This window comes from Balaenoptera physalus (genome assembly GCF_965194825.1).
Source record: "Balaenoptera physalus genome assembly, chromosome: 5".
Taxonomy (NCBI): domain Eukaryota; kingdom Metazoa; phylum Chordata; class Mammalia; order Artiodactyla; family Balaenopteridae; genus Balaenoptera; species Balaenoptera physalus.
In genome coordinates, this window is record NC_138884.1 from 98,532,548 (window position 1) to 98,557,079 (window position 24,532).

The following is a 24,532-nucleotide window of genomic DNA, read 5'->3' on the forward strand; positions in this document are numbered from 1 at the left end:
TTTTATTGGCATGTGAGTGAAGAAGAAAAAGTGGCATGGGTTGAGCTGGCCAAAAATGGAAGCTTTAGGAGGTAATAATTATTTCTAAGTGAGACAGTAAATCCTATTCTAACTGGCTTTGTTTTACACCACAGGTCAAGCTTCTAGCTAGGACTTGTATTCAGGCAGCCCTGACTGTGTGCCAGGCACCTTGATAAGCATTTATCTGCATGATAGTGTTAACTCCTTTAGACAACGCGGCAGTGATAGATACTATTATCCCAGCCCTGCATATCAGGGAGCTGAGTTTAATCAACTGATAAGTATGTGATCCCAACCCCAGCCATACTCCACTGTGTCTATTTCTAAAGAGGTCTAGGGATAACAAACATGCTCTAATGTTAATAGTAGTTAGGACAACCTGGTCAACCCCAATGGCTGGTGGCAAAGGCTGATACTGAGCCTCCTACCTTCTGAACTCACTCCGGTCTCCTGCCTGCATGAGCGCCACAATGGTGTTGGTGATGGAGGTCCCAATGTTGGCCCCCATGATAATGGGGACGGCAGCCTGCACATTCAGCACTGGAGGGTGGAAAAGAGTAAGTTATCAAGTTAGTAAGTTGAGGAAGGCAGCTTGGCCATGTTCCTGGTGTGGCCCAAGGCAAGCTGGTCACATTCAGGCTGGCAATCCCCTAAAGCGTCAGTTCTTAACCTCTTTAGGGTCTGCACCTCGCTGTGAATCTGACAAAAGCTTGGACAGCTCACCATAGAAATATGCACGTGTACCAAAAAAATATAAAAAATTAAAAAAATAAGTAAAAAATTTTACTTTCTGTAAAATATTGTTCAGTTTCAATTTCTAATTCCTATGGATTAAAAATAAAATCAAACAGTGTGAAATTTAAAAAAATTTCAGCAGTTAATTACAGGGAATTCAGAGTCTCCATAAACCCATTTTGTGGACCCCAGTTTAAAAGTTTCCTTCTAAATTCCTCTGTCCTCCCTATTACAGATGCAAGCGTAGCTTAAAAGAGACCAACAAACAATGTGTAAGGACTTGTGTATTTATTATGGCAAATTTATGGCAGTATAATTTCTTTTTCTAACAAAATTAATATATTGCCACATGTTCTAACATATGAAAGTATTTTGGAGAAGTAATGAATAACTTTTTCTAATTTGGCCCCCAAAAGTTCTAGGTAATTTTAGCTAAAATGCTGGTTTGGGCTGAAAATTAACCAGTTCAAACTGGTCCACCCCAGAGGGTCTGTCTCAACTTAGCCAGGGCAAATGTTGAACAGGTTCAAGTTTGGAACGTCAGCTCCCCAAGCTCAGTTGCCCCAAAGCCAGTGTGTGATGTGATTACACAGCTTTATTCTTAGCCCTGACAGCGGTGATGAAATGTTCTAAATCTATGTGGTCCAATATGGCAGCCACTAGCTACATATGACTACCGATCCCTTCAAATATAGCTCTTGCAACTGAGCAGCTGAATTTAAGGTTAAATAAAATGAAATAGCCACATGTAGCTAGTGGCTGCTGGACAGGATAACACAGTTCTAGAGAATTCAGAATTGAGTCTTCAAGCTTTGGGGCCAATTTTCAGACTCAGCCATGGGAAGGGAAACAGGAGACTGCCTATGATCTAAGCAGAACACATCATAGTTAGACAAGACAAGAAGGTAATGGTGATAAGCCCGGACACATTCAGAGTAAATCCCAGCCTCCCCAGCTGAACAGGGAAATGCCTGAAATGTTATCTGGGCTCATGGGTTCTTGGACTCACATGAGGAGGCCACCATGCTGACAACAATGGACGAGGAGGTACTGGAACTCTGCACCAGGACAGTCACTAGCACCCCGATCACCAGCCCCGCCACAGGGTTGGACATGATGGAGTTGTTGCTGAAGAACTGCCCGGCCACCTTTCCTGAAAAACAAACCCATGGCCACGTGATGGGGGTTAGGTGGGTGCTGAGTAACAGAAGTCTCCGGTCAAGACCAGCTGGCCATAGGTACCAGCCTCCAGACTTTCATCTTGGGCATCTTGCTTCCTCGTGCTTCTCCCCAGTGCTTCTCTGATGCCCTGACTCTGCCTCTGTGACCTAGTTCCCCATCCACCCCTGTTCCTCTTGTCCCTTCACCCTACACCCTCCCATCCTTCAACCACTTTCATCAGCAAGTCCCCCTCTCGTCTTCTCTTTTCATGAACCTGGCCTCAACTCTGTACTTGGCCCAATGAGTGCCAGTGCATCTCCTGATGCCCTCATTCTTGTCTCTGGGATGTATTCCCAATTCAGAACATTTACCCAAGTGGATCTTCTCATTCTTTTCTATCTACCCCCCTTAGACCCCAACCCCTAGCCCCAGCCTATAATTGAATTCTGGGAGTGTCATTTTTGAGAATGTGCCTCTGAGACCATCAATCCACCCTCCAATACATTTTTTAAAAAAGACTGAGGCCCAGAGAATGGAGAGTGGAATGACTTGTCTGAGATAGAGTGCAAGGCCCCTTACTGATGCTGCCTTGGACCAGGGGGACCAGAGTGGCATCCAGCACGTCGGTCTGCTCCTCACACTTTCCCAGTTCTCCCAGGTCACAAAGATGAGTTCTCAAGAAAGGCACCAAGGGGTGCAGAAACCTATGGTCTTCCACGTCACCAGATCTGAGTTTAAATCCCACTATGCCAATTATGGCTGTGAAACTCAGTGCGGGGCGGTGACCTTCTTGAGCCTTGGCCTATTCCTCTGTAAGTGGGAAGGACTTTGGGGATGGAATGTTTAAGACAATGCCCCTGGAAATGCCTACATGAGTAGGCATTCAAAGTGTTGGCTCTTACTGTTGTCGCCCATCAGGGATACACAGGTGACCAAGTGTATGGTGATTACACTTCCTGGTCCCCTCACCCTCCATAGCCACACTCGGTGGTGGGAGGTGTTTAGGCAACTGCTCTGAATGCAGATCCCCTAGCACAGGACCGCTATCCTTCTCCAGCAAAGGGCCAGCTTTGATTTTTAGCAGTGGCCTTAGCCTAAGAACACTCTTATTCAATAATCCCCTCAGGTGGGGAAGCCCAAAGACAGCAGGGATCCCTCAGATAAACCTTTAGGTCAAACAGGTTCCTGTCCAGTGTTCATAGACAAACACATGGAGCTGATCACTTGGCCTTGACTCTAGCCCTGGCTCTGGCCTAAGCCACTTCAGCCAGCCAGTCATAGCTCTTTCGTGGGCCTCAGTTTTCCTTTCTGTAAAATGGGGGCATGACTTCACAAGATGATCTGAGGTGGCCTCCAGTCCTAAAATACTCCAGGAGGCTGCAGCTGGAGAGGGCCTGCTGAGTTGTAACTTTCCAAACCAGATTCAATGAGAACACCGCCCCCAACCCAGACCTTTGACCTCTTCCATCCATACCTCCAACCAGCTGGAAGGCACTGCTGAGGACATCCAAGGAGCACACGAAGAAGTAGAGAAATACCAGAAGTAAAATAAATTTCCCAATCCCTTGGAAGACACAGAGAATCTTCCCTTTGGTGTCTCTCTCTGGGGGAGGGGAAAAGGCATGGAGGCTTTTAGTGTCCGAAACACTGAGAAGTTTGACAATGAGCTCGGAACTCCCCCACCTCCCCTCCCAGCCAGGCAGCTGTAATCTTATGGATCACAGGACCTAGAGATGGGATGTGTCCACGGCTGCAGTTTTCAAAGCAATTACCACTGTACTCCATTTCATTGAAACCTGTGGTGAAATGTCTCTAAAGCGTTTGGCTCTGGGAGGAGGGGTCAGTGGGCCCTGGGGCACACACAGGCCAAGCGGGGCACATGCTTGTGCTGGGCTGAACCAGGGTCACTGTTGAGCCGTTAAGAGCACTCGCCCCTTGCTAAGCGTGGGGTCAGAGAGAATGGCTGTCCTAAGCACCTTCAGAACCGCACAGAATACTGTCTACAAAGTGGCGGCAAGGCAGCCGTCACAGCCCCCACCTGGGAGGCCTTGGGCCCTCATACATCCTGGAAGGCTACCTCCTTGGTGGCTGCTTTCGACACTCACTTTTAAAGTGGTTCTCACTTCCTCCCTCGCAGCTCCTTTACCCTCCCAGCTGTCTGATCCGCACAGACCTCACACCCTGCCTGGAAAAGAAGTCCAGCATTTGCTTGCACCCCAGCTGTTCTGTCTGTATAGTCTGCCTTCTGCAAGCCTTCCCTGATGCCCACATTTAGGTGAGGGGACTCCTCTCCCCCAACCGCCGGGGCTCTCAGAGGCAGGGCCTCATCTATTTACGGCTGCATCTGCAGCACTGGACAGTACCTGGGACCTGGTTCAGCACAAAACGGATTATAAGGAGCAGCGCAGGGTCTGGCCTGGTTACAACCCCGGTGCCGGCCCACATTTGTTGAATGAATGAATGAAAGAACAAAAACATGCCCCAGTCATCACAGGATGCTTGACTCTTAAGCTGGGTGGCATCCCCTAGCCAGGACCTTTGCTCAAACAATGGAAGGGAGAGGCTGGCACGAAGGAGGTGACGCTGTGAAGCTAGTAACCTCAATCCCTTGCCGGCGGGCAGTCCCCTCCCGCCTGCCCCGGCTGGCCTCGTTTACCTGACCACTTGATGCCCGTGTCCTGAAGCTCGGGCAGGTTCCAGGGGTCTTCCACCGCCGTGGGCTCCTCTATCAGTGCCATGGTGGAATAAGAGGGCAGAAGTTCAATCTTGGTGACAGAAGTGTTGGTGTCATCTGCCCAAACAAGCAGTGAAGACCATGAGGAACAAGGAACCAAGCCTGGGTCTCCTGGTGTCCTCCCAGGGGGCCAGCCCAGGGCTGGAGGGGTGGCACTTACTTTTGCCGGTCTCCTTGCCTTTTGTGGGTGTGGTGGACTGCTGACCGGCGGCCCCTTCGATGTATTTATCCGAGTTAGACTGGGCATTTTCCAACTCAGGCCAAGGAGCCATGGTCTGTGGATGGGAAAACAGCTTACAGAAGTAGCCACTGAAAGGAGGCACACTCAGTTTCTGTGACAAGAAGGGCCAGTGGTTGCAAAGATTTGGGGGAGTTAAGGGATTTCGTCCTTATACCTTCTAAGTATGGACCCTTAAGCACCATATTTCACACCTCTGTAGGCCTCCCTCAATCACTCACCCAGGCTGTCACTAAGTCAAACCACTGTTTCCAACTTTTCCAAAGCCACAAATCTATACATCAGTTGAGCCTCCTTTGATTGCTCTAACATCTGTCTTGGCCTCTGTCTTGACTCTCTCCTTTAGTCGGAAAGGGAACACGAACCCATTCATCTTCAGCAACTTGTGGTACCACCAAGTCCTCACAACCCTCCAGTAGGCTCCCCACCTGCTGCTCATTAAGGGACAAGTTCAAGTGCAGATCTGCGCCAAACCTCATCCAGTGGACTTAACGTCTATGTATACGCTCATACACATTCTACCTGCTTTACCTGCTGCTGGGTCTTCTATGAGAAGCATGACACATTAGATCTGGTTCAAATCCCACAGGAGCCACTTCTCAGTGGGTATGTGTTTAGGCAAGTCCCTTTATGCCTCTGAGTCATCTATAAAATGGGGACAATTCTTCATGCTTTGCAGGGTTATGAGATTAATGGTGATGCCTAGAAAGTGCCCGGTAAATAGTAGCAATGATTACTATGCCATGCTGCCTGGATTAATGACCCTTTGTCAGAACCACATTGTTCCCAGCCTTTGATAGAGACTTCCTCATAACCCATTTTCTCAACAAAGCCTCTCTCAGTTCCATGCAGAGGAAGCCTGGCTCCCGACAAGCCAGGACGTCCACTACTAGCATTCCTTGTCCTGACACACATCAGACAATGCGGCCCAAAGGACTGGAACGAACAATTCACAGAAGAGGAAGTACAAGGGGCTAAAATACTTATTACAAAATAGGAGTTCAGCCTCATCAGCCACCCAAGATATGCAAACCAAAACAGTGAGATAACTTTCAACTATCAAATTAGCAAAAAATAAATAAAAATTTGAGTACAATATGTCACTCTGGAGAAGATGCAGTGAAATAAGCACTGCTGAAGCTCTGGAAAGCAGTTGGCGAAATGCCTCAAATGTCCTACATTTTTCAAACATCTCTGACCCAATAATTTCACTGCTAGGAATTAAGAATCTAGGAACAATGGATAACTAATAAGAACCTGCTGTATAAAAAAATAAATAAAATTAAAAAAAAAAAAAAAAAGGAATCTAGGAACATTTTTTTTTCCCTCAGAAAATCAAAACTACCTGCCTTGCTCTGATCACCTCTTTGGAGAGCGTTTCCCAGAACCTTTGTCTATTCGTTTCCTTTCCTATTTTTCTTCAATAGATCTATTTCCTGCCTACCAGAATGTAAGCCCTACCAAGAAAGGGGGCTCTGTCTTACTCATAACTGCATCCTCAGCATCTACAGCTCTGCCTGGGACATTGACATTGCCCAATAAATATTGGTTGATGAATGAATGTGATGCAGGCCAAAATGCACTATAATTTACAGAGTGAAAAATAAAAACAGGAAACTATTGTATTAACTATGGTACATCCATGCAGCATAATAGCATGCCATTAAAAATGTTACAAAGAACCAGCAAAACAAACCAAAAAAAAAAAAAAAAAACCCAGGAAAATGCTTTAGATGAATTGTGAATAAAAGGCACATTTATGTCCCATTCACAGTATGATCTCAGTAAGGAACCAGAAATGTTCAATGGGGTTCAGAGTGGGTGATAGGATTGTCTGTGATTATTTTCTTCTATCTGAAATGTCCATATACTTTTAAGAGATGCAGCCCAACCCCCAAACCCACAAAGGTAAAATGGTTCAGGACAACTGTATTATTACTGTCACTCATACTGACAAAGCTAGAAGTTAAAAGAAGCTGATTCTGTGTGCCCCATCATGAGAGGATTTCATGAATTTGTTTGGCCCAGGGAACTTTTTGACTTCCCCCATGCAACTGCAGAGCATGGCACAGACTTCTGCGATCACAGGGAACATCCTGCAGTCATTGGCTTCCAGGAAGGCATAGGCCAGGTCTTTCCTTCCAGCTTAAGAAGCACCCAGCACAGGGCCTGACACCCAACAGGCCTCGTGCGCTTTCTGAGCAGGATGCTGGGACCTGCCTCGCCAGCAAAAGCCAATATTTATTGAGCCAGGCTGTGCTCTACCTCACTACCACCCATTTGGGGAGGTGTTTTTATTCTCCCATTATACAGATGAAGAAACTCAAGCACAAGGAGACTAATAACTTGCCCAAGGTCCCACATAGTAGAGCCTTGGACACAGGTCAGTTTGAATCCAGAGTCTCCTGCAGCCACTCAACATGTGTCCTACCGGTGTGACTCATCTGGCACTCCATCACACATTACTGCAATACCTTTTAATTGATTTCTGATAACAACAACTATCATTTTAATGAGGACCAAAGAGGTGCCAGGGGCTGTGCTGGTGCTTGACACATATTATGTCATTTAGTCTTTAAGCAAGAAAGGGGTCATGAGCATCGCCATTTACAAATGGGAAAAAAACTGGAGCTCCAAGACATTTAAGCAACTTGTTCAAAGTGACCCAGTAGGTGAGTGACAGAGCCAGTTTTTAAACACAGCTCCACCTGTCAGTGAGGCTATGGCCCATATCCCCAATATCCTTGGCTGTGACAGACATATCTTCCTGGAGCACTGTTTTAACCCACACAGTTGGGGCAAGGGAATGTTAAATAATGTGACCAGTGGATGATTTACATTTGACTAATCCTATGAAGGGTTATTGTGATGATCAAGTGTGTCATGTTTTAAAAGCTCTCAGAACAGTGACTGACATATTGTAAACCTTGTGTGATTATCAAGGATCATACTAAAATGAGCATGGACATATTATAGTACAAAATGCAAGATGTATAATTAAAAATTAAAGGAAAGAAAACAGAACACAAAAAACTGCTTTGAGCTTGCAACTGGCTGTTCTGGGCTCACTCACAGACCTCCAAGGATTTAAATATCTGCCTCTCTGCTCTTGGGGGCATTCTGAAGGAAAAATTTGGAAATTGCGACCTTCTACCATCTTTCTCTCTCTTATAATCTTAGTTCACCCTAGAATTGTTCTCCTATCATTTATGCACACTTATACTGCCTTCTCAACTAGAATTTAAGTTTTAGAGGGCAGAAACCCTGTTAGGATTTTCCTCCCAGCGTTCAGTAGACCACACATAGTAGGTACTGTACATTTGCGAATGGAGGAGTCATACAGGGTTTGCTGGGGGAAACCCTAGAAGGTTTGCTGTGTCCTAGATCCACACTGATCATGACCAGGAAACAAATCAAGCCTGAATCTTACTGATGAGTGCTTGTTGCTCATCACCATATGCAAGTTGGGTTGGCCAAGATCTGCTGGATGGAGCAACGGTATCAAGAAGCTGCAACCGGGATGTCACAGCAGTGCCACTTGGGAAATTCTCATCAGCAGTAAGGTGTTATTATTTAAACTGTTTCCGGTGACTGGATTTCTGACTGATCAGAATCATTTTCTTTCAAGAAGTGAACAAAGCATCTAGCGAACTCAGAAACAGACACGTCTACGGTCTGACATCCAAGTAATTCACAATAATACAAGCAACAGAATGGGCAGACACTCATTTCCACTGAACTGGACAGAAAGGAGTAGAATATGGCTGTAAGAGATGCCACAAGCTAGGGTACCTTGAATACTTCCTCTGTGTGAGGCCTGTGCTGGCTTCCTTCCCTTCCAGGTCCTGGGTCCTCATTTACTATTAATCAGCATCACCAAGAAGCAAAGGCAACTTTCTAATGAAATTCTCTACTCTTCCTTCCTGGAAATCTTGCTTCCCCTACTCCAAGTTCAGCCATTTGTCAGAAGCCCAAATCCCCTTTACAAATTTTCCCTGATGAAGCAATCATTTCTCCTCATCCAGTTCAGTAGGCCCTCCTTATCCTTGACTTCTGCATCTACGGATTCAACCAACCACAGATGGAAAACATTCAGGGAAAAAAACATATTCCAGAAAGTTCCAAAAAGCAAGAGCTAAATTTCCAGCACACAGGCAACTATTTCCATAGTGTTTACGTTGTATTTACAACTATTTACACAGCATTTACACTGTATTAGGTATCATAAATAATCTGTCTAGAGATGAGTTAAAGTACATGGGAGGATCGCATTGGTTATGTGCGAATATTACACCATTTTATACACGGGACTCTGGGAAAGTCCTGGAATCAATTCCCGCAGACACCGAGGGACCACTGTTCTTCATTTCCTGGTACATTCATCTACTCCACCATCACTCACTGGGCGTTCACTGTGCTAATCGCCTGCAGGTGAGGAGAGGAGGTGCAGGTCCACACACCGAAGCACTGCCTCCCAGAGGGGCAGGCAGCCAGGAGTCATCAAACCCAGCCCAGGACATTCTGAGGCAGCTGCCCCCCCCTCGCCGGCTCCCAGCCCTCCCTCCCCCCCCCCTCCCCCGGCTCAAGTTGCTCTTCTCAGGACCTGGAAAGTGGTGAAATGCAGGCCACCTGGCACCCAACCATTGCACTAGGCAGCATGGCTGCGGAGCCCCATTGCCCCGGACTCCCCAGCCAGCAAAGCCCCAGCGCTCGACTAGGCTCCCCCCGCAGATTTGGAGTAAAGGAGGACTTGGAGCAAACAGTCCATGATTAGTCCCGAGACTAGGCAGCTGCTCAGTACGCTGATACCCTAGCGCTTGTCACATGGCACCGGGAGAGAGAGAGCCATGCGGTAGGTGAGGGCCTTGCAGAGCCCTGCCACTCACTGTGTGTGAGACTGAGCCTCGGTTTCATCATCTCAAAAATGGGGACAGTACTCACCGAGCTGTTGTGAGACGACTTGACTAATGAGTGTAGGTGAGGCCCCGAGCAGAGTGCCTGGCAGAGTGAACACTCAGAACTTTGTGAAATGAATTGCATCACAAACAATGAAGGGCCTCAACTCCACTTTGCCCCAGAGCATAAGCTCTTCATCTCAGTGCACAGCTGAGTGGACCTCGGTAAATATTTGCGCGACAAATGAATCCAAAGCACCTAAGCAAAAAGGATCTAACGTTTGTTTTGCCATGGGGAGTGTCCTATGTGATCTGTGACCTCATTAAATCTTATAATAAGGAAGTCTTCTTTCCAGTTTACAAAGAAACTGAGGCACAGAGAAATTTTAAAAGTCCCACAGTGAGACTTCCCTGGTGGTCCAGTGGTTAAGACTCCACGCTCCCAATGAAGGGGGTGCGGGTTCGACCCCTGCTGAGGGAACTAAGGACTCACATGCCCCACGGTGCGGCCGAAAAAAAAAAAAAAGTCCACAGCTACCTAGGGCTAGTCAGGATTTCAACCCAGGACTGCTGGTTCCAAAGCCGGAGAGGCTTTCAATAGAGCTCTCAGCCAGGTGCCAAGACAGGAAGGAATAGTTATGCTCTGGGCCGCATCAAAGCGGCAAGGCGCCTCAGGTCCAGGCTCAATGGGGGCTCTGAAGGTGTCTGAGATAGCTGGCTGGGCTCGCACCTCTGCAGGGGTCACTCCTGCCTAGTCATTCAGACAGCTGGAAATGCCAGCTAAGATGCTCTAACGGCAGGCTGCTGATTCCCTACAAAGGCTCAGGCATACCAGAGGCCTGGATTCGGCATATGCCAAGACTTTTAGTAGGCACTGGCCAGACAGAAGATGTAGCCTGAATCTGAGGCCACTACTCCCAGGGGTGTGGCAGACACTAGCCTGTCTGGAACCCGATTCCCTTGGGAAGGGGTTTGGGGGCCCGAGGGGTCCTTGGAGCCTGTGTTCCCCTCCAAAGGCCTTCTCCCATCCTTATTCCTCTGAGTCAGCTGTTCCCTCTCCGTGACTTCCCCCAAGGTTGTACTCTAGCACTCTCCTGCTACCTGCCAAAAGCAGAGAAGGGTAAAGTCATCCCTTCTGGCAGTTTGGTACTAATACCCAGAAAAGTGTTTTTTATTGCCCAGGCACAAGATTAGTGACTATGACTGCACATCTGCTCCCTTGCCCCCGCCCCAAGCTCCTCCCTTATAATTGAGCTGGCTGTATTGATAACTCTTTTGGCTCAATTTCCTGCATCTACATGTGTACCCAATGTCAAGAGGAACTCTTGTAGGCCAAGGAAAATAAACTGCTCAGCCTTCTCAGACCTGGGCAGGAGGGAAATGTAGGGCACCTGGAAGTCACCCAACCGCTATGCTCTGCATTGTTTGAGCCTCTCCAACCAGGACCTGTTCTGGGGACACCTGCGATCAGAATAGCAGCAGCTCAAGGCCATCTGAAGAAGTGGGGAGAGGAGGAAGGAGGCACGGGGCATCGTCCTGCTGAGAGACCTCAATACGCAGGCATTTTCCCACCGGGCTGTGGCCTCCACAAGCACAGGGAGAATGACCTTGAGCTCCCAGCACGCAGGACAGTGTAGACAGTGTCTGCCAGCCAAATACTTACTGAGTGATTTGTGCCAGGCACTGCAGTAAGCCCTGTTCACAAATTAACCTGTTTAATCTCACAAGCACTTGATATATTCCTGTCAATTTGCTTGAAGTATTTATACCTTAGTACCAATGTTATCCCCATTCTACAGAAAAGCCAACCGAGGCACAAAGAAATGAATTGCTTCAAATCGCACTAAGCCTTCAGAGACAACTCAAGCATGGGTATTCTGACTCCAATGTTCTCAATATGCTCAAGAAATATTATCTTATACTTTGAAAGAATGACCAAGACTTCAAAAATTCCCAAGAAGGCAGTGGTTACTTTCCTTCAGCTTCCTCTAGCCATCATAAAGCAAAATAATCCCCAGAGAACACGGTGGTGGAGGAGGGAGGCATGTGGGACACAGAATCAATTGGCTCAGTTTTACCTTGATGAATGGCTTTAGACTTTCGAAGATATGCACTAATAGGATTTTAAAAAGATGTTTACCCTACTGCTTTAAACTAAGGCCCTCTGACCAAACCACACCCTCCCTCATAGTGCACTTCCAATCTGTATTTATGATATTTTAGAATAAATCCTGCAATTAACTTATAACCATATCAATTCTTTTGTAATTTTGGGGGGCAGAGGTTTAAAAGGGCTAATTTATAAAAGATAAGCATCTATAAACATCTTGCAATCTTTTTACAGCCTTCTTTCTGTACTGTTTTGCATTTTTAAATTCACTGGGATGAATTAATTCTCTGGGATGCCCTGACTACTCCCAGCTGATACTGCCTTTCTGTCCCCAGGGTGGAGTTGGGGGTAAGGCGGGAGGAAGGCGGGGTGGAAGGTAGCTAAAAATTAAAATTTTATTCTAAATCACTGATCCCGAGAAGATGTTTTCTTCATTAAAGTGAATTCAGGCTACATTTATGTCCGATTCGTGTCTAACAGCAATAACGCAGACATCCATCCTCCCACCACTGGGGACTTGTTTCAGTGAAACAGTTGAGTGACTTAGGGTGGATTTTGGAGGGGGCAGTTTAACACCCAAACCTTTACAAAGCATGCAGTTCCCAAAGTTACAAAAAATAGAGAAGAGATCCTTATCAGCTAGTTGGCTGGCAGGGGTGAGAGATTCAAACACACTTAACAATCTGAAACAATGGTTACTGCCATGAGGCACAACTTTTTCAAGAACACTCAACAGAGAACAGGTTAAAGAATTCCAGCACAGGAGCCAGGAAAGGAAGAAGTCAAACAGGACTGGAGCAAGCAGAGCTAACACAAATCTCTTGGTGAACCTAAACAGGCAGGAAGAGGGGATTCTAAGTGATGAAATCCACAAGCCACATCTGTGAAATCAACAAGTTTGAGAAAGTTGCCTCCTCACTAAGGGAAAAGGAGAGACTTTCTTCACCTCAGTACCAGCTACCCAGGGAATCTGAAGACTGAATTAACTCCACTCCACATGCCTCCCTTTCTGACCTGGAGATGCTTGAGCTCCCCAACACAACCTTGCACACATCTCCCCAGCCCACCAGCCTGGTACCTTGACTCCGAAAACACTGAAAAATTGTGGGCTCTGTTTTCCAAAGACAAGTGGAAGGCTGTCTGATGCTGCCTGCCCTGATGGGACCAGCAAACCAGGACTGTATCTTGCAAGTCACTTTAGATAAATAACCCTGCAAACTAGAACAGTAGCACGTGGAAGTCACACTGGGGGAGGCACGGCTTCACCGGACAGCCACCCAAACCTGGAATTTTCAGCGAAGGAAAGACAGCAGAAAAGACAGACCATTCTGTTCCCCTTCTTGTAAAGAGGGAGAAACTGCGGCCCAGGGGCACACAGGGACCTCCCTCAGATCACACAGCTAGTTAATGTGCACTTCCAATCTTCTTCGTACGGGGTAGGAATCCCCAAACATCTATTATTTTAGAATCCCCAAGTATGCCACCACTAAGAGTGTAGTCATAGGCGTTGAAATAATAACAGCAGCAACAGTAAGTAGAAACAGTAAGAAGAAAAAGAAAAATCTGAACATTTGGGGGAGATTATGTTTTTCTCTTCCAAGCCCAAAGCCAGCCAAGTTCCTTGAGGTCAGGATAGAGGGAGATCTAAAAGAATTAAGTAAATTAAAAGTGAATTAAGGTTCTTTCAAGAGCCAGAAGGGAGGAGGAAGCGCCCTGACCCCAGCGGCGGTACTCACCGGCACTCTCTGCGCAGGTAATGGACCGGAGCAGGCACCTAGGTAGAGCGCGGCGCGCTGATATATATCGGGAAGGTGTTGCGCAAAAAGGCCGGCGGCAGCTGCAGTCATCACGCCCCTCGCACATTCCAGGACCGCCTGCGGCCGCCGCCGGGGCACTACTTACCCGCTGGCTTAATGAGCCCATCGTGACCTCGCCCGCTGCGCCGAGGAAAGAGGCGGCCGGGCTGCGGGGAGAAACTTCAGACGGCCCCCCGCTCCCGAAAGGCGGCGAATGTCCCCGCGCCCAGAGCCCCCGGCTGCTGCACGCCCGCGCCGCCCCGTCGCAGGCCGCCCGAGATCCCAGACAAGGCGGGCTAGGGGGGCTCCCTGTCCCCAGCTTCCTCCTCCCCAAGAACCTGAACCTTCTAGTTTAGCTCCTCTAAGGCTGAAGAGGTCAGAGACACTGAGACATAGATAGAAGCCAACTGGAAACTCAGGGACAAATCTTTCCAGAACAAAGCCAGGATTGTTCGCCTTATCAGGCTCCGGGATGCTTTCTGCCCTAGTAGCTTGGAGGCAGTAGTCAGACACTTGGCCAGCTGGAGCCCTGGGTCTGCGACAGGTCGGTGCTGGCTTAGCCAGGCTGAGAAAGGCGAGGAGGGCTGATCTCACCTCCAGAACGTCCTGCCTGCCTGTCCCGGCTTTGGCAAACCGTGGCCCTTATTTCACCTTCCTCTCTGCCCTGTATTCCCTGTGTGACCACACATGTTTCTCCATCCTGGCTTTGAGAAGACCTGTCCCAGGGAGAGCCCATCATGACACATCAAAGCAGCAGCTCATTTATGTGCGGAGCAAACACTTCCTCCAGGGCCCACACAATGCCTTCCTTGGGGTAAGAGTGGCTCCCTTTCCAGCTGAGGTCAGAGGGGTTAGCGAGCATGACATAGGATTACTCAGGATTTGCTGAGCCGGGATCAAACTTGGGTTTTATTCCAATACCCAGGCACTTTCCCGCTGCCAACCGGTCCTGGTTTTACATCTGAGGAAAGGGAGGCTTAGCAAGTTTACGAGTTGCCCAGTAGCCCACAACTAATAGTGGAAGTGCCCCATTGGAACTAGGTTGGTTTCATTCCAAAACCAAGAGTTCTCTCCACCGTAAGGGGGAAGAAGTCAGGAGTGCTGCTTCCAGGAATCCACAGAGCGAGGCTCTCCCTGGGGCTGAGAAGTCAGTGGTTACACACACTAACTCTGGGGTCAAACTGCCTGAGACCAGTTTCCTGTTCTGCCCCTTGCTTTTTCCCTGCCTTCATTTGCTTGTCTATAAACTGGAAATAATGAACGCTGTCTGTGAAAATGAGCTAAAATATTTATAGCACATAGAACAGTACCTGGCATATGAAGAGTCCTCAGTACATGTTAAAAGTTTCGCTGGGAGCCTCTCGTGTTGGGAGATGAGTGGGAAGCTTTGATTAGACTCATCTGGAACCTTGGGACTCTGAGGTCATTCTCCACAGCCTCAAATGCTGGTCACATCAGTCCAAGGGCTGAGACATATTGCTTGGAGAGTGGGCACTAGAAATCAAATCAGGTCAGCCTGTTCTTATTAGAGGGATAATGATTTTGCCAGTGGGCGCTGGTCTTAAAAGCCGGCCCTGGGAGACAGTGGGCAAGCAGCACCTTCCCAGGGAGTGACTTCTAAAGCAGAGTCCACCAGTGATAGGCATCCACTGGCAGGTGCTTCCTGGGCTCAGCTCCGCCTCCAGCCCTAGGCAGCCTGCAGATTCATCTGAGGGGGGGGGGTCCCTTAATTCCCTTCCCAATTAGGGCAGGCCTTAATTGGACATTCATCCCGCTGAGCCTCCCCCAGTAACTGTGGGCTTTATATGGGGTATGGATCTAACTGTGTTCACATTGCCTTCATATCACGCCCAACATGGAGCTGACAGACGGGAATTTCAAAAACTTGGAGAAGGTCTCAGGTCTCCCTTTTATGTTCCAGTTGAAAAGGCAAAATGCTGTTTCAATCAGGAGGCTTTTTTTTTTTTTTTTAATGGGAAGGGATTTCATTTATAGATCAGGGATGATATCTGTTTGATTCTAGTTTGGGATTGTAGGGTTTTTGTATTACTTTGTACAGTGAAGAGAAAGGGTGGATGGTGTGTGTGCATATAACTCTAGAATCTGTCCCTTTAGCGGAACATATTTTCCTATCTTCATTCCAAATCTGATACTATCACCATTTAGCATTTTAAAGTACAGCCTATGTTTACCCGTAAACTTCTAAACTACTTTCCTTCAGCATACATTGTTTGCCTGCTGTTGTCCTATAAAGTAGAACTGACTGAATTAGATGATATTATTAAGGTGGATCTGAGGCCCACCTAGAAACCACATAGTGTCTTGCCCAAAGCTACAACACTCTGAGCTAATATATGTCCACATCCCTTACTGAGTCTCTGGGGCCAGATGTATTTCAGAATTTAGGAATTTACATTTTTAGAAAGATGCAGATACTCTAATGGGACCTGGGCAGCATCCTGTAATCAAACTTGTTGATATTTTTACTGTAAAAATGTATAAATATTGGTAGTAAGTGGAATAAATTTGATTTTATACATCAGGCTAGGGCATTAAATGAGTTTTTAAATTGCAGATTAGAGATCATGACTGCTTTTCTTTTTTTCTTTTGGCCACAGCCAAGTATTTTACATTTATTTATAATATTTTACATATGTAGGGTAATTTACATTATCTATACATGTGTTCCATGTATCTATACTTTTATTATAAACATTTTAATTTTTTAAAAATTTTTTATTTTTTTGGTTGCACCGCACGGTTTGTAGGATCTCAGTTCCCCGACCAGGGTTCAAACCCGTGCCCCCTGCAGGGGAAACATGGAGTCCTAACCAGTGGACCAAGAGGGAATTCCCCATAAGCATTTTTAAACATGCAGAAAAGTGGAAATATTTTTACACTGAACACCTATATACATACTACCTAGATTTAGTAACAAATATTTTACTATACTACTTGCTTTCATTACATATCTATCCATCTATCAATTCTTCTATTAGTCCACTATTTTTTGCTTAATTTTTCATCAGTTCACTTCAGCTATAAATTCTTCAGCATGCATATTATTAACCAGAGTTCAATATTTCTTTCTGGTTTATTTTCTAGGTAAAATTTATGTAAATGGATGTGAATTGTACATTTTGACAAGTACGTATGCTTGTGAAACTCAAACTCCTATCAAGATATAGAGTATTTCTACCATCCTGCGAAATCCCCTCATACCTCTTCCCAATAAATCTAAACTTTCCCTCCCCAAAAGGCATGATGCTTACAACTGTTTTCCACCAGAGATTAGTTTTTTCTGTTCTCAAACTCCAAAAAAAGGGAATTGTAGAATATGTGCTATCTTGTGAAAGACTTGATTCATTCAGCCTAATGTGGTGTGTATTAGTAGCTTTTTTACTTTTTAAATTGAGGTATAATTGACATATAACATTATATTAGTTTCAGGTGTACAACACAATGATTCACTATTTGCATATAAAGTGAAATGATCACTACAATAAGTCTGGCTAACATCCATCCCCATACAAAGTTACAAGACTTTTTTCTTATGATGAGGACTTTTAAGGTCCTTTATTGAGTGCTTACTGTGTGCAATTACTGTTGTAAACATTTTACATATACAAAGTCATTAATCCTTATAATATTATGAGCTAGATATAAAGGCCAGGAAACGGGGCCCCAGAGAAGTCAAACAACTTACCCTAATGTTATAGGACTAGTAGGTGGCAGAATTAAGATCTTAACCCAGTTAACAAATTTCAACCACAGAATCAGCAAAGTTTTTTGCTACTTTCTTACCTCATTTTCCTTATACAGATATTTGGTTGCCCAGAGGACTTGTGTGATGAAAGGGATGAAATAAGACAGAGAACTCAGAAACACATATGGATACTTGCTTTACAACAGTATCACTGCAGAGCAGTAGGGTAAAGAAAATCTGCAATAAATGGATATCCAAGTGGGAGCAAATGTAATATTCTCCACCTATACATCCACACTCTGCCTCCGGCCACACAAGAATTTATCTAGAGGTAAAAGGCAAAACAATAGGACTTCTAGAAGACAAAATAGGCAAATAGTCATGAACTCAAGGTAGGAAAAGACTTCTTCAATAGAATACAGGATGCATTAACCATAAAGAAAAAGATATTTTGAGAGAGTGAAAAGGCCAACCAGAGTCAAGGGAAAGATTTGGAACACATATAATTGACTAAAAGCTTATTCCAAAATATGTAAAGAATGCCTGTATATCAAGAAAAAAGAATACAATTGAAAAATGATCAGGAATTCCCTGGCGGTCCAGTGGTTAGGACTCCATGCGTCCACTGCAGGGGGCGCAGGTTCGATCCCTGGTCAGGAAACTCAGATCCTGCAAGCCACGCGGCACAGCCAAAAAAAAAAAAAGAAAAATGGTCAAGACTAGAACAGGGACTTCACAAATGAAGATAGTTAATAAACACATTAAAGGTTTATTTATCATAATTGAGGGGAATGCAAATTGAACCACGGTGAGATTTAAACCCAGTGTATATACGTCCACTCCCAGGCCTCTGCCCAAGAGAAAGGTGCACCTATGTTCACCAAAAGGCATACACAAAATAGCCCACAAAATGGCTTGGATGTCCATTTCCATTCATAGAATGGAATATTAACTGTGAAACACTCCTACAATGACATACTATTATGAAATTGCCATTCTTTGTAGTCAAAAGTTGTTAAATAATATGCATCAATGAAAATGAACAATTTATTTATTGTTCCATGGAACTAAATGGATAGGTCTCATCTCACAAACATAATGTTAAGTTAAAGAACTAAAGGTTCAGGACTTCCCTGGTGGCGCAGGGGTTAAGAATCCTCCTGCCAATGCAGGGGACACAGGTTCGATCCCTGGTCTGGGGAAGATCCCTACATGCCGCACAGCAACTAAGCCCGTGCGCCACGACAAGAGAAGCCACCGCAATGAGAAGCCTGTGCACCGCAACGAAGAGTAGCCCCCGCGCGCAGCAACGAAGACCCAAAGCAGCCATAAATAAATAAATAAATAAATTTATTAAAAAAAAAAAAAAAGAACTAAAGGTTCATACTGTTTGATTCTACTTATAGAAAAGTCCCAAACCAGTCAAAACTAAATCTTAGTGTTCAATAATGCATGCGTAAGTGGTAAAACTCTGAAGAAAAGAAGCAAAAACTGGGAATTCCCTGGCGGTCCAGTGGTTAGGACTTGGTCCTTCCACTGCAGGGGGCATGGGTTTGATCCCTGGTCAGGGAACTAAGATCCCACAAGTTGCGCAGCACTACCAAAAAAAGAAGTCAGGTAAAGGTCACTTTGGTGGAAAGGAGGGAGTAAGAGTGAAGGAATATTAGGGGAGTTCTGAGGTGTTGACAGTCTCCTTCTTGGTTGTAGCTGTTTGTTCTGTGATAAATCCTTGAGTTATACTAATCTTGTGTATTTTTTCCTATGAATATGTCACAATTAAAAATTTCATTGGTATTAGGGAGGAAAGCAGGGAAGAGGGTACGTTCTGAGTTATGTCACTGAGTTGAATCCTTTTAAAGCCAGTAAGTTTGAGCCACTTACTGGCTATGTCACATAAATGTTTAATCATCAGCAGAGCTAGTACTTTTATGTGGCTTGCTCTGTCCAGGATGCTTAACCAATTGTTGGTTCGTCAATTGGCCCCATACACAGAGGGCAGGGAGAGACCAAAGAGGCAGCCACTTCAGATTGATAGGTGGCAGGTTTAATAAGCTAGGGAACTCACACATGAGGCTTGTCTTGGGCAGCTGCAGGACAAGTAGATTTCTGCAGCCACCCGCCAGAATCTTACAAGTTTATATGGAAGCCTTAAATGGACTCAGTCCCATATACCACCCAGATGGTCTCAACAACACTTTACTCTCCCAGGCTGTGTCCTTGAAACTGTTCCCACCGTGGGAACAGTTGGCAGAATGTACATTCCAAGGACAGGGGAAGGGGCGAGGAGCCCCCAGTTGCCTGGGTCCAGCTCGTGGGTCAAATAGCGGTCACGTCCTCTCTATTACCTCCTCTAACACCAATTATGTGATAAACTTTTAAAACAGAACACACAGACTTTCCTGCCGGGAGCAAACTGAATATAACAACCTCCTCATGGCTTATTGACTTATGATCATTTTACGAAATCCAGTGACAATCCCATAACTCCTTAAGCGCTTCAGAGCTGTTTTTATATCCTAAATAGGTCCAGACTGCTACTGCGCTTTAAAATTTTTCCTGTGTGCATATGTGTATCTGTGTGTATATATCTGTATGTATATGTGTGTGTATATATATATATACACACACATATATATACATTTAAAAAATTTTTTTATAAATTTATTTATTTACTTCTCTTTTCATTTTTGGCTGCGTTGGGTCTTCGTTGCTGTGCACGGGCTTTCTCTAGTTACGGCAGCTCCTCTTATTGAGGAGCACAGGCTCTAGGCACGCGGGCGTCCTTAGTTGTGGCACATGGGCTCAGTAGTTGTGGCTTGCAGGTTCTAGAGCATAGGCTCAGTAGATGCGGCGCACGGGCTTAGTTGCTCCGCAGCATGTGGGATCTTCCCGGACCATGTCCCTGCATTGGCAGGCAGATTCTTAACCACTGTGCCACCAGGCAAGTCCCTATATATATGTTTTTGGTAATTTTTCTGCTTCTTCCTTTGCAGCGTGGTGTTGGCAATTAGGCCATTCACAGGCACTTTCTGAGTTATCACTATAACTACATGTACCAGTAACCTCCCTACTTTATCATCATCATCATCCAACATTATTATATTGCTATTTCTAATCTGTTGTGGATTAAGAAAATAGCTCACCTCATCTATTTATCTGTTCCACTAACAGTCATTGAAACCGTGTGTCAAGCAAGAGTGGGTAAGCCTGAAAGTTCTATTCATATTCATCTTTTGCTACCTAGATTTAATAACATTTACTTAGGATAATCAGAAAACTTTCCTTTACATATTGATACTTACTGGGCCGGGTTCTAAATAGTTGAGGCCAAAAAATAAATAAATAAATAAAGAGTTGAGGCCATTGGCACTAAACTCCCATTTTATTTTATTTTATTTATTTATTTTTTAACATCTTTATTGGAGTATAATTGCTTTACAATGGTGTGTTAGTTTCTGCTTTATAAAAAAGTGAATCAGTTATACATATACCTATGTTCCCATATCTCTTCCCTCTTGCATCTCCCTCCCTCCCACCCTCCCTATCCCACCCCTGTAGGTGGTCACAAAGCACCGAGCTAACCTCCCTGTGCTATGCGGCTGCTTCCCACTAGCTATCTATTTTACATTTGGTAGTGTATATATGTCCATGCCACTCTCTCACTTTGTCCCAGCTTACCCTTCCCCCCACCCCATGTCCTCAAGTCCATTCTCTACATCTGCGTCTTTATTCCTGTCCTGCCCCTAGGTTCATCAGAACCATTTTTTTTTTTAAGATTCCATATATATGTGTTAGCATACGGTATTTGTTTTTTCTCTTTCTGACTTACTTCACTCTGTATGACAGACTCTAAGTCCATACACCTCACTACAAATAACTCAGTTTCATTCCTTTTTATGGCTGAGTAATATTCCATTGTATATATGTGCCACCTCTTCCTTATCCATTCATCTGTTGATGGACACTTAGGTTGCTTCCATGTCCTGGCTATTGTAAATAGAGCTGCAATGAACATTTTGGTACATGACTCTTTTGGAATTATGGTTTTCTCAGGGTGTATGCCCAGTAGTGGGATTGCTGGGTCGTATGGTAGTTCTATTTTTAGTTTTTTAAGGAACCTCCATACTGTTCTCCATAGTGGCTGTATCAATGTACATTCCCATCAACAGTGCAAGAGGATTCCCTTTTCTCCACACCCTCTCCAGCATTTATTGTTTCTAGATTTTTTGATGATGGCCATTCTGACTGATGTGAGGTGATACCTCATTGTAGTTTTGATTTGCATTTCTCTAATGATTGGTAATGTTGAACATTCTTTCATGTGTTTGTTGGCAATCTGTATATCTTCTTTGGAGAAATGTCTATTTAGGTCTTCTGTCCATTTTTGGATTGGGTTGTTTGTTTTTTTGATATTGAGCTGCATGCGCCGCTTATAAATTTTGGAGATTAATCCTTTGTCAGTTGCTTCATTTGCAAATATTTTCTTCCATTCTGAGGGTTGTCTTTTCATCTTGTTTATGGTTTCCTTTGCTGTGCAAAAGCTTTTCAGTTTCATTAGGTCCCATTTGTTTATTTTTGTTTTTATTTCCATTTCTCTAGGAGGTGGGTCAAAAAGGATCTTGTTTCGTTTTATGTCATAGAGTGCTCTGCCTATGTTTTCCTCTAAGAGTTTGATAGTGTCTGGCCTTACATTTAGGTCTTTAATCCATTTTGAGTTTATTTTTGTGTATGGTGTTAGGGAGTGTTCTAATTTCATTCTTTTACATGTAGCTATCCAGTTTTCCCAGCACCACTTATTGAAGAGGCTGTCTTTTCTCCACTGTATATGCTTGCCTCCTTTATCAAAGATAAGGTGACCATATGTGCGTGGGTTTATCTCTGGGCTTTCTATCCTGTTCCATTGATATATAATTCTGTTTTTGTGCCAGTACCTTAATGTCTTGATTACTGTAGCTTTGTAGTATAGTATGAAGTCAGGGAACCTGATTCCTCCAGCTCTGTTTTTCTTTCTCAAGATTGCTTTGACTATTCGGGGTCTTCTGTGTTTCCATACAAATTGTGAAATTTTTTGTTCTAATTCTGCGAAAAATGCCAGTGGTAGTTTGATAGGGATTGCATTGAATCTGTAGATTGTTTTGGGTACTATAGTCATTTTCACAATGTTGATTCTTCCAATCCAAGAACATGGTATATCTCTCCATCTATTTGTATCATCTTTAATTTATTTCATCAGTGTCTTATACTTTTCTGCATACAGGTCTTTTGTCTCCTTAGGTAGGTTTATTCCTAGATATTTTATTCTTTTTGTTGCAATGGTAAATGGGGGTGTTTTCTTAATTTCACTTTCAGATTTTTCATCATTAGTGTATAGGAATGCAAGAGATTTCTGTGCATTAATTTTGTATCCTGCTACTTTACCAAATTCATTGATTAGCTCTAGTAGTTTTCTGGTAGCATCTTTAGTATTCTCTATGTATAGTGTCATGTTATCGGCAAACAGTGACAGCTTTACTTCTTCTTTTCTGATTTGGATTCCTTTTATTTCTTTTTCTTCTCTGATTGCTGTGGCTAAAAGTTCCAAAACTATGTTGAATAATAGTGGTGAGAGTGGGTAACTTTGTCTTGTTCCTGATCTTAGTGGAAATGGTTTCAGTTTTTCACCATTGAGAACGATGTTGGCTGTGGGTTTTTCATATATGGCCTTTATTATGTTGAGGTAAGTTCCCTCTATGCCTACTTTCTGGAGGGTTTTTATCATAAATGGGTGTTGAATTTTGTAGAAAGCTTTCTCTGCATCTATGGAGATGATCATACCGTTTTTCTCCTTCAATTTGTTAATATGGTGTATCACATTGATTGATTTGTGTATATTGAAGAATCCTTGCATTCCTGGGATAAACCCCACTTGATCATGGTGTACGATCCTTCTAATGTGTTGTTGGATTCTGTTTGCTAGTATTTTGTTGAGGATTTTTGCATCTATGTTCATCAGTGATATTGGCCTGTAGTTTTCTTTCTTTGTGACATCTTTGTCTGGTTTTGGTATGAGGGTGATGGTGGCCTCGTAGAATGAGTTTGGGAGTGTTCCTCCCTCTGCAATATTTTGGAAGAGTTTGAGAAGGATAGGTGTTAGCTCTTCTCTAAATGTTTGATAGAATTCGCCTGTGAAGCCATCTGGTCGTGGGCTTTTGTTTGTTGGAAGATTTTTAGTCACAGTTTCAATTTCAGTGCTTGTGATTGGTCTGTTCATATTTTCTATTTCTTCCTGGTTCAGTCTCAGAAGGTTGTGCATTTCTAAGAATTTGTCCCTTTCTTCCAGGTTGTCCATTTTATTGGCATATAGTTGCTTGTAGTAATCTCTCATGATCCTTTGTATTTCTGCAGTGTCAGTTGTTACTTCTCCATTTTCATTTCTAATTCTATTGATTTGAGTCTTCTCCTTTTTTTCTTGATGAGTCTGGCTAATGGTTTATCAATTTTGTTTATCTTCTCAAAGAACCAGCTTTTAGTTTTTTGTTTTTTTTTTTTCATGTAATGTCTGAAACATTTATATTAACATATTTCCATACAAATAACCCAATGAAAGTTTAGTATTAGTTGTTTTGTTTGTTTTTTTATACTGCAGGTTCTTATTAGGCATCAATTTTATACATATCAGTGTATACATGTCAATCCCAATCGCCCAATTCAGCACACCACCATCCCCACCTCACCGCAGTTTTCCCCCCTTGGTGTCCATATGTCCATTCTCTACATCTGTGTCTCAACTTCTGCCCTGCAAACTGGCTCATCTGTACCATTTTTCTAGGTTCCACATACATGCATTAATATATGATATTTGTTTTTCTCTTTCTGACTTACTTCACTCTGTATGACAGTCTCTAGATCCATCCACGTCTCAACAAATGACTCAATTTCGTTCCTTTTTATGGCTGAGTAATATTCCATTGTATATATGTACCACATCTTCTTTATCCATTCGTCTGTTGATGGGCATTTAGGTTGCTTCCATGACCTGGCTATTGTATATAGTGCTGCAATGAACATTCGGGTGCATGTGTCTTTTTGAATTACGGTTTTCTCAGGGTATATGCCCAGTAGTGGGATTGCTGGGTCATATGGTAATTCTATACTTA

At 44.2% G+C, this 24,532-nt stretch overlaps 1 protein-coding gene across 4 annotated transcripts in view; it reads right to left on the minus strand.

The window, feature by feature from the left end:
- Positions 1 to 24,532, minus strand: part of SLC34A2 (solute carrier family 34 member 2) — a 65,719-nt gene that overhangs the window by 12,248 nt on the left and 28,939 nt on the right. For 2 of the 4 annotated variants that reach the window (XM_082464557.1, XM_082464556.1), the window contains exons 2-6: positions 4,812 to 4,926; positions 4,574 to 4,708; positions 3,392 to 3,520; positions 1,766 to 1,909; positions 450 to 561 (exon numbers count right to left, since the gene is read on the minus strand). In XM_082464557.1, the coding sequence (XP_082320683.1) occupies positions 450 to 561; positions 1,766 to 1,909; positions 3,392 to 3,520; positions 4,574 to 4,708; positions 4,812 to 4,923 (632 nt within the window). In that variant the 5' untranslated portion in view covers positions 4,924 to 4,926. Of the gene's footprint in view, positions 1 to 449; positions 562 to 1,765; positions 1,910 to 3,391; positions 3,521 to 4,573; positions 4,709 to 4,811; positions 4,927 to 13,630; positions 13,819 to 24,532 lie in introns of those variants that run through there. The other 2 variants (XM_082464555.1, XM_082464558.1) reach the window with 2 other exon arrangements.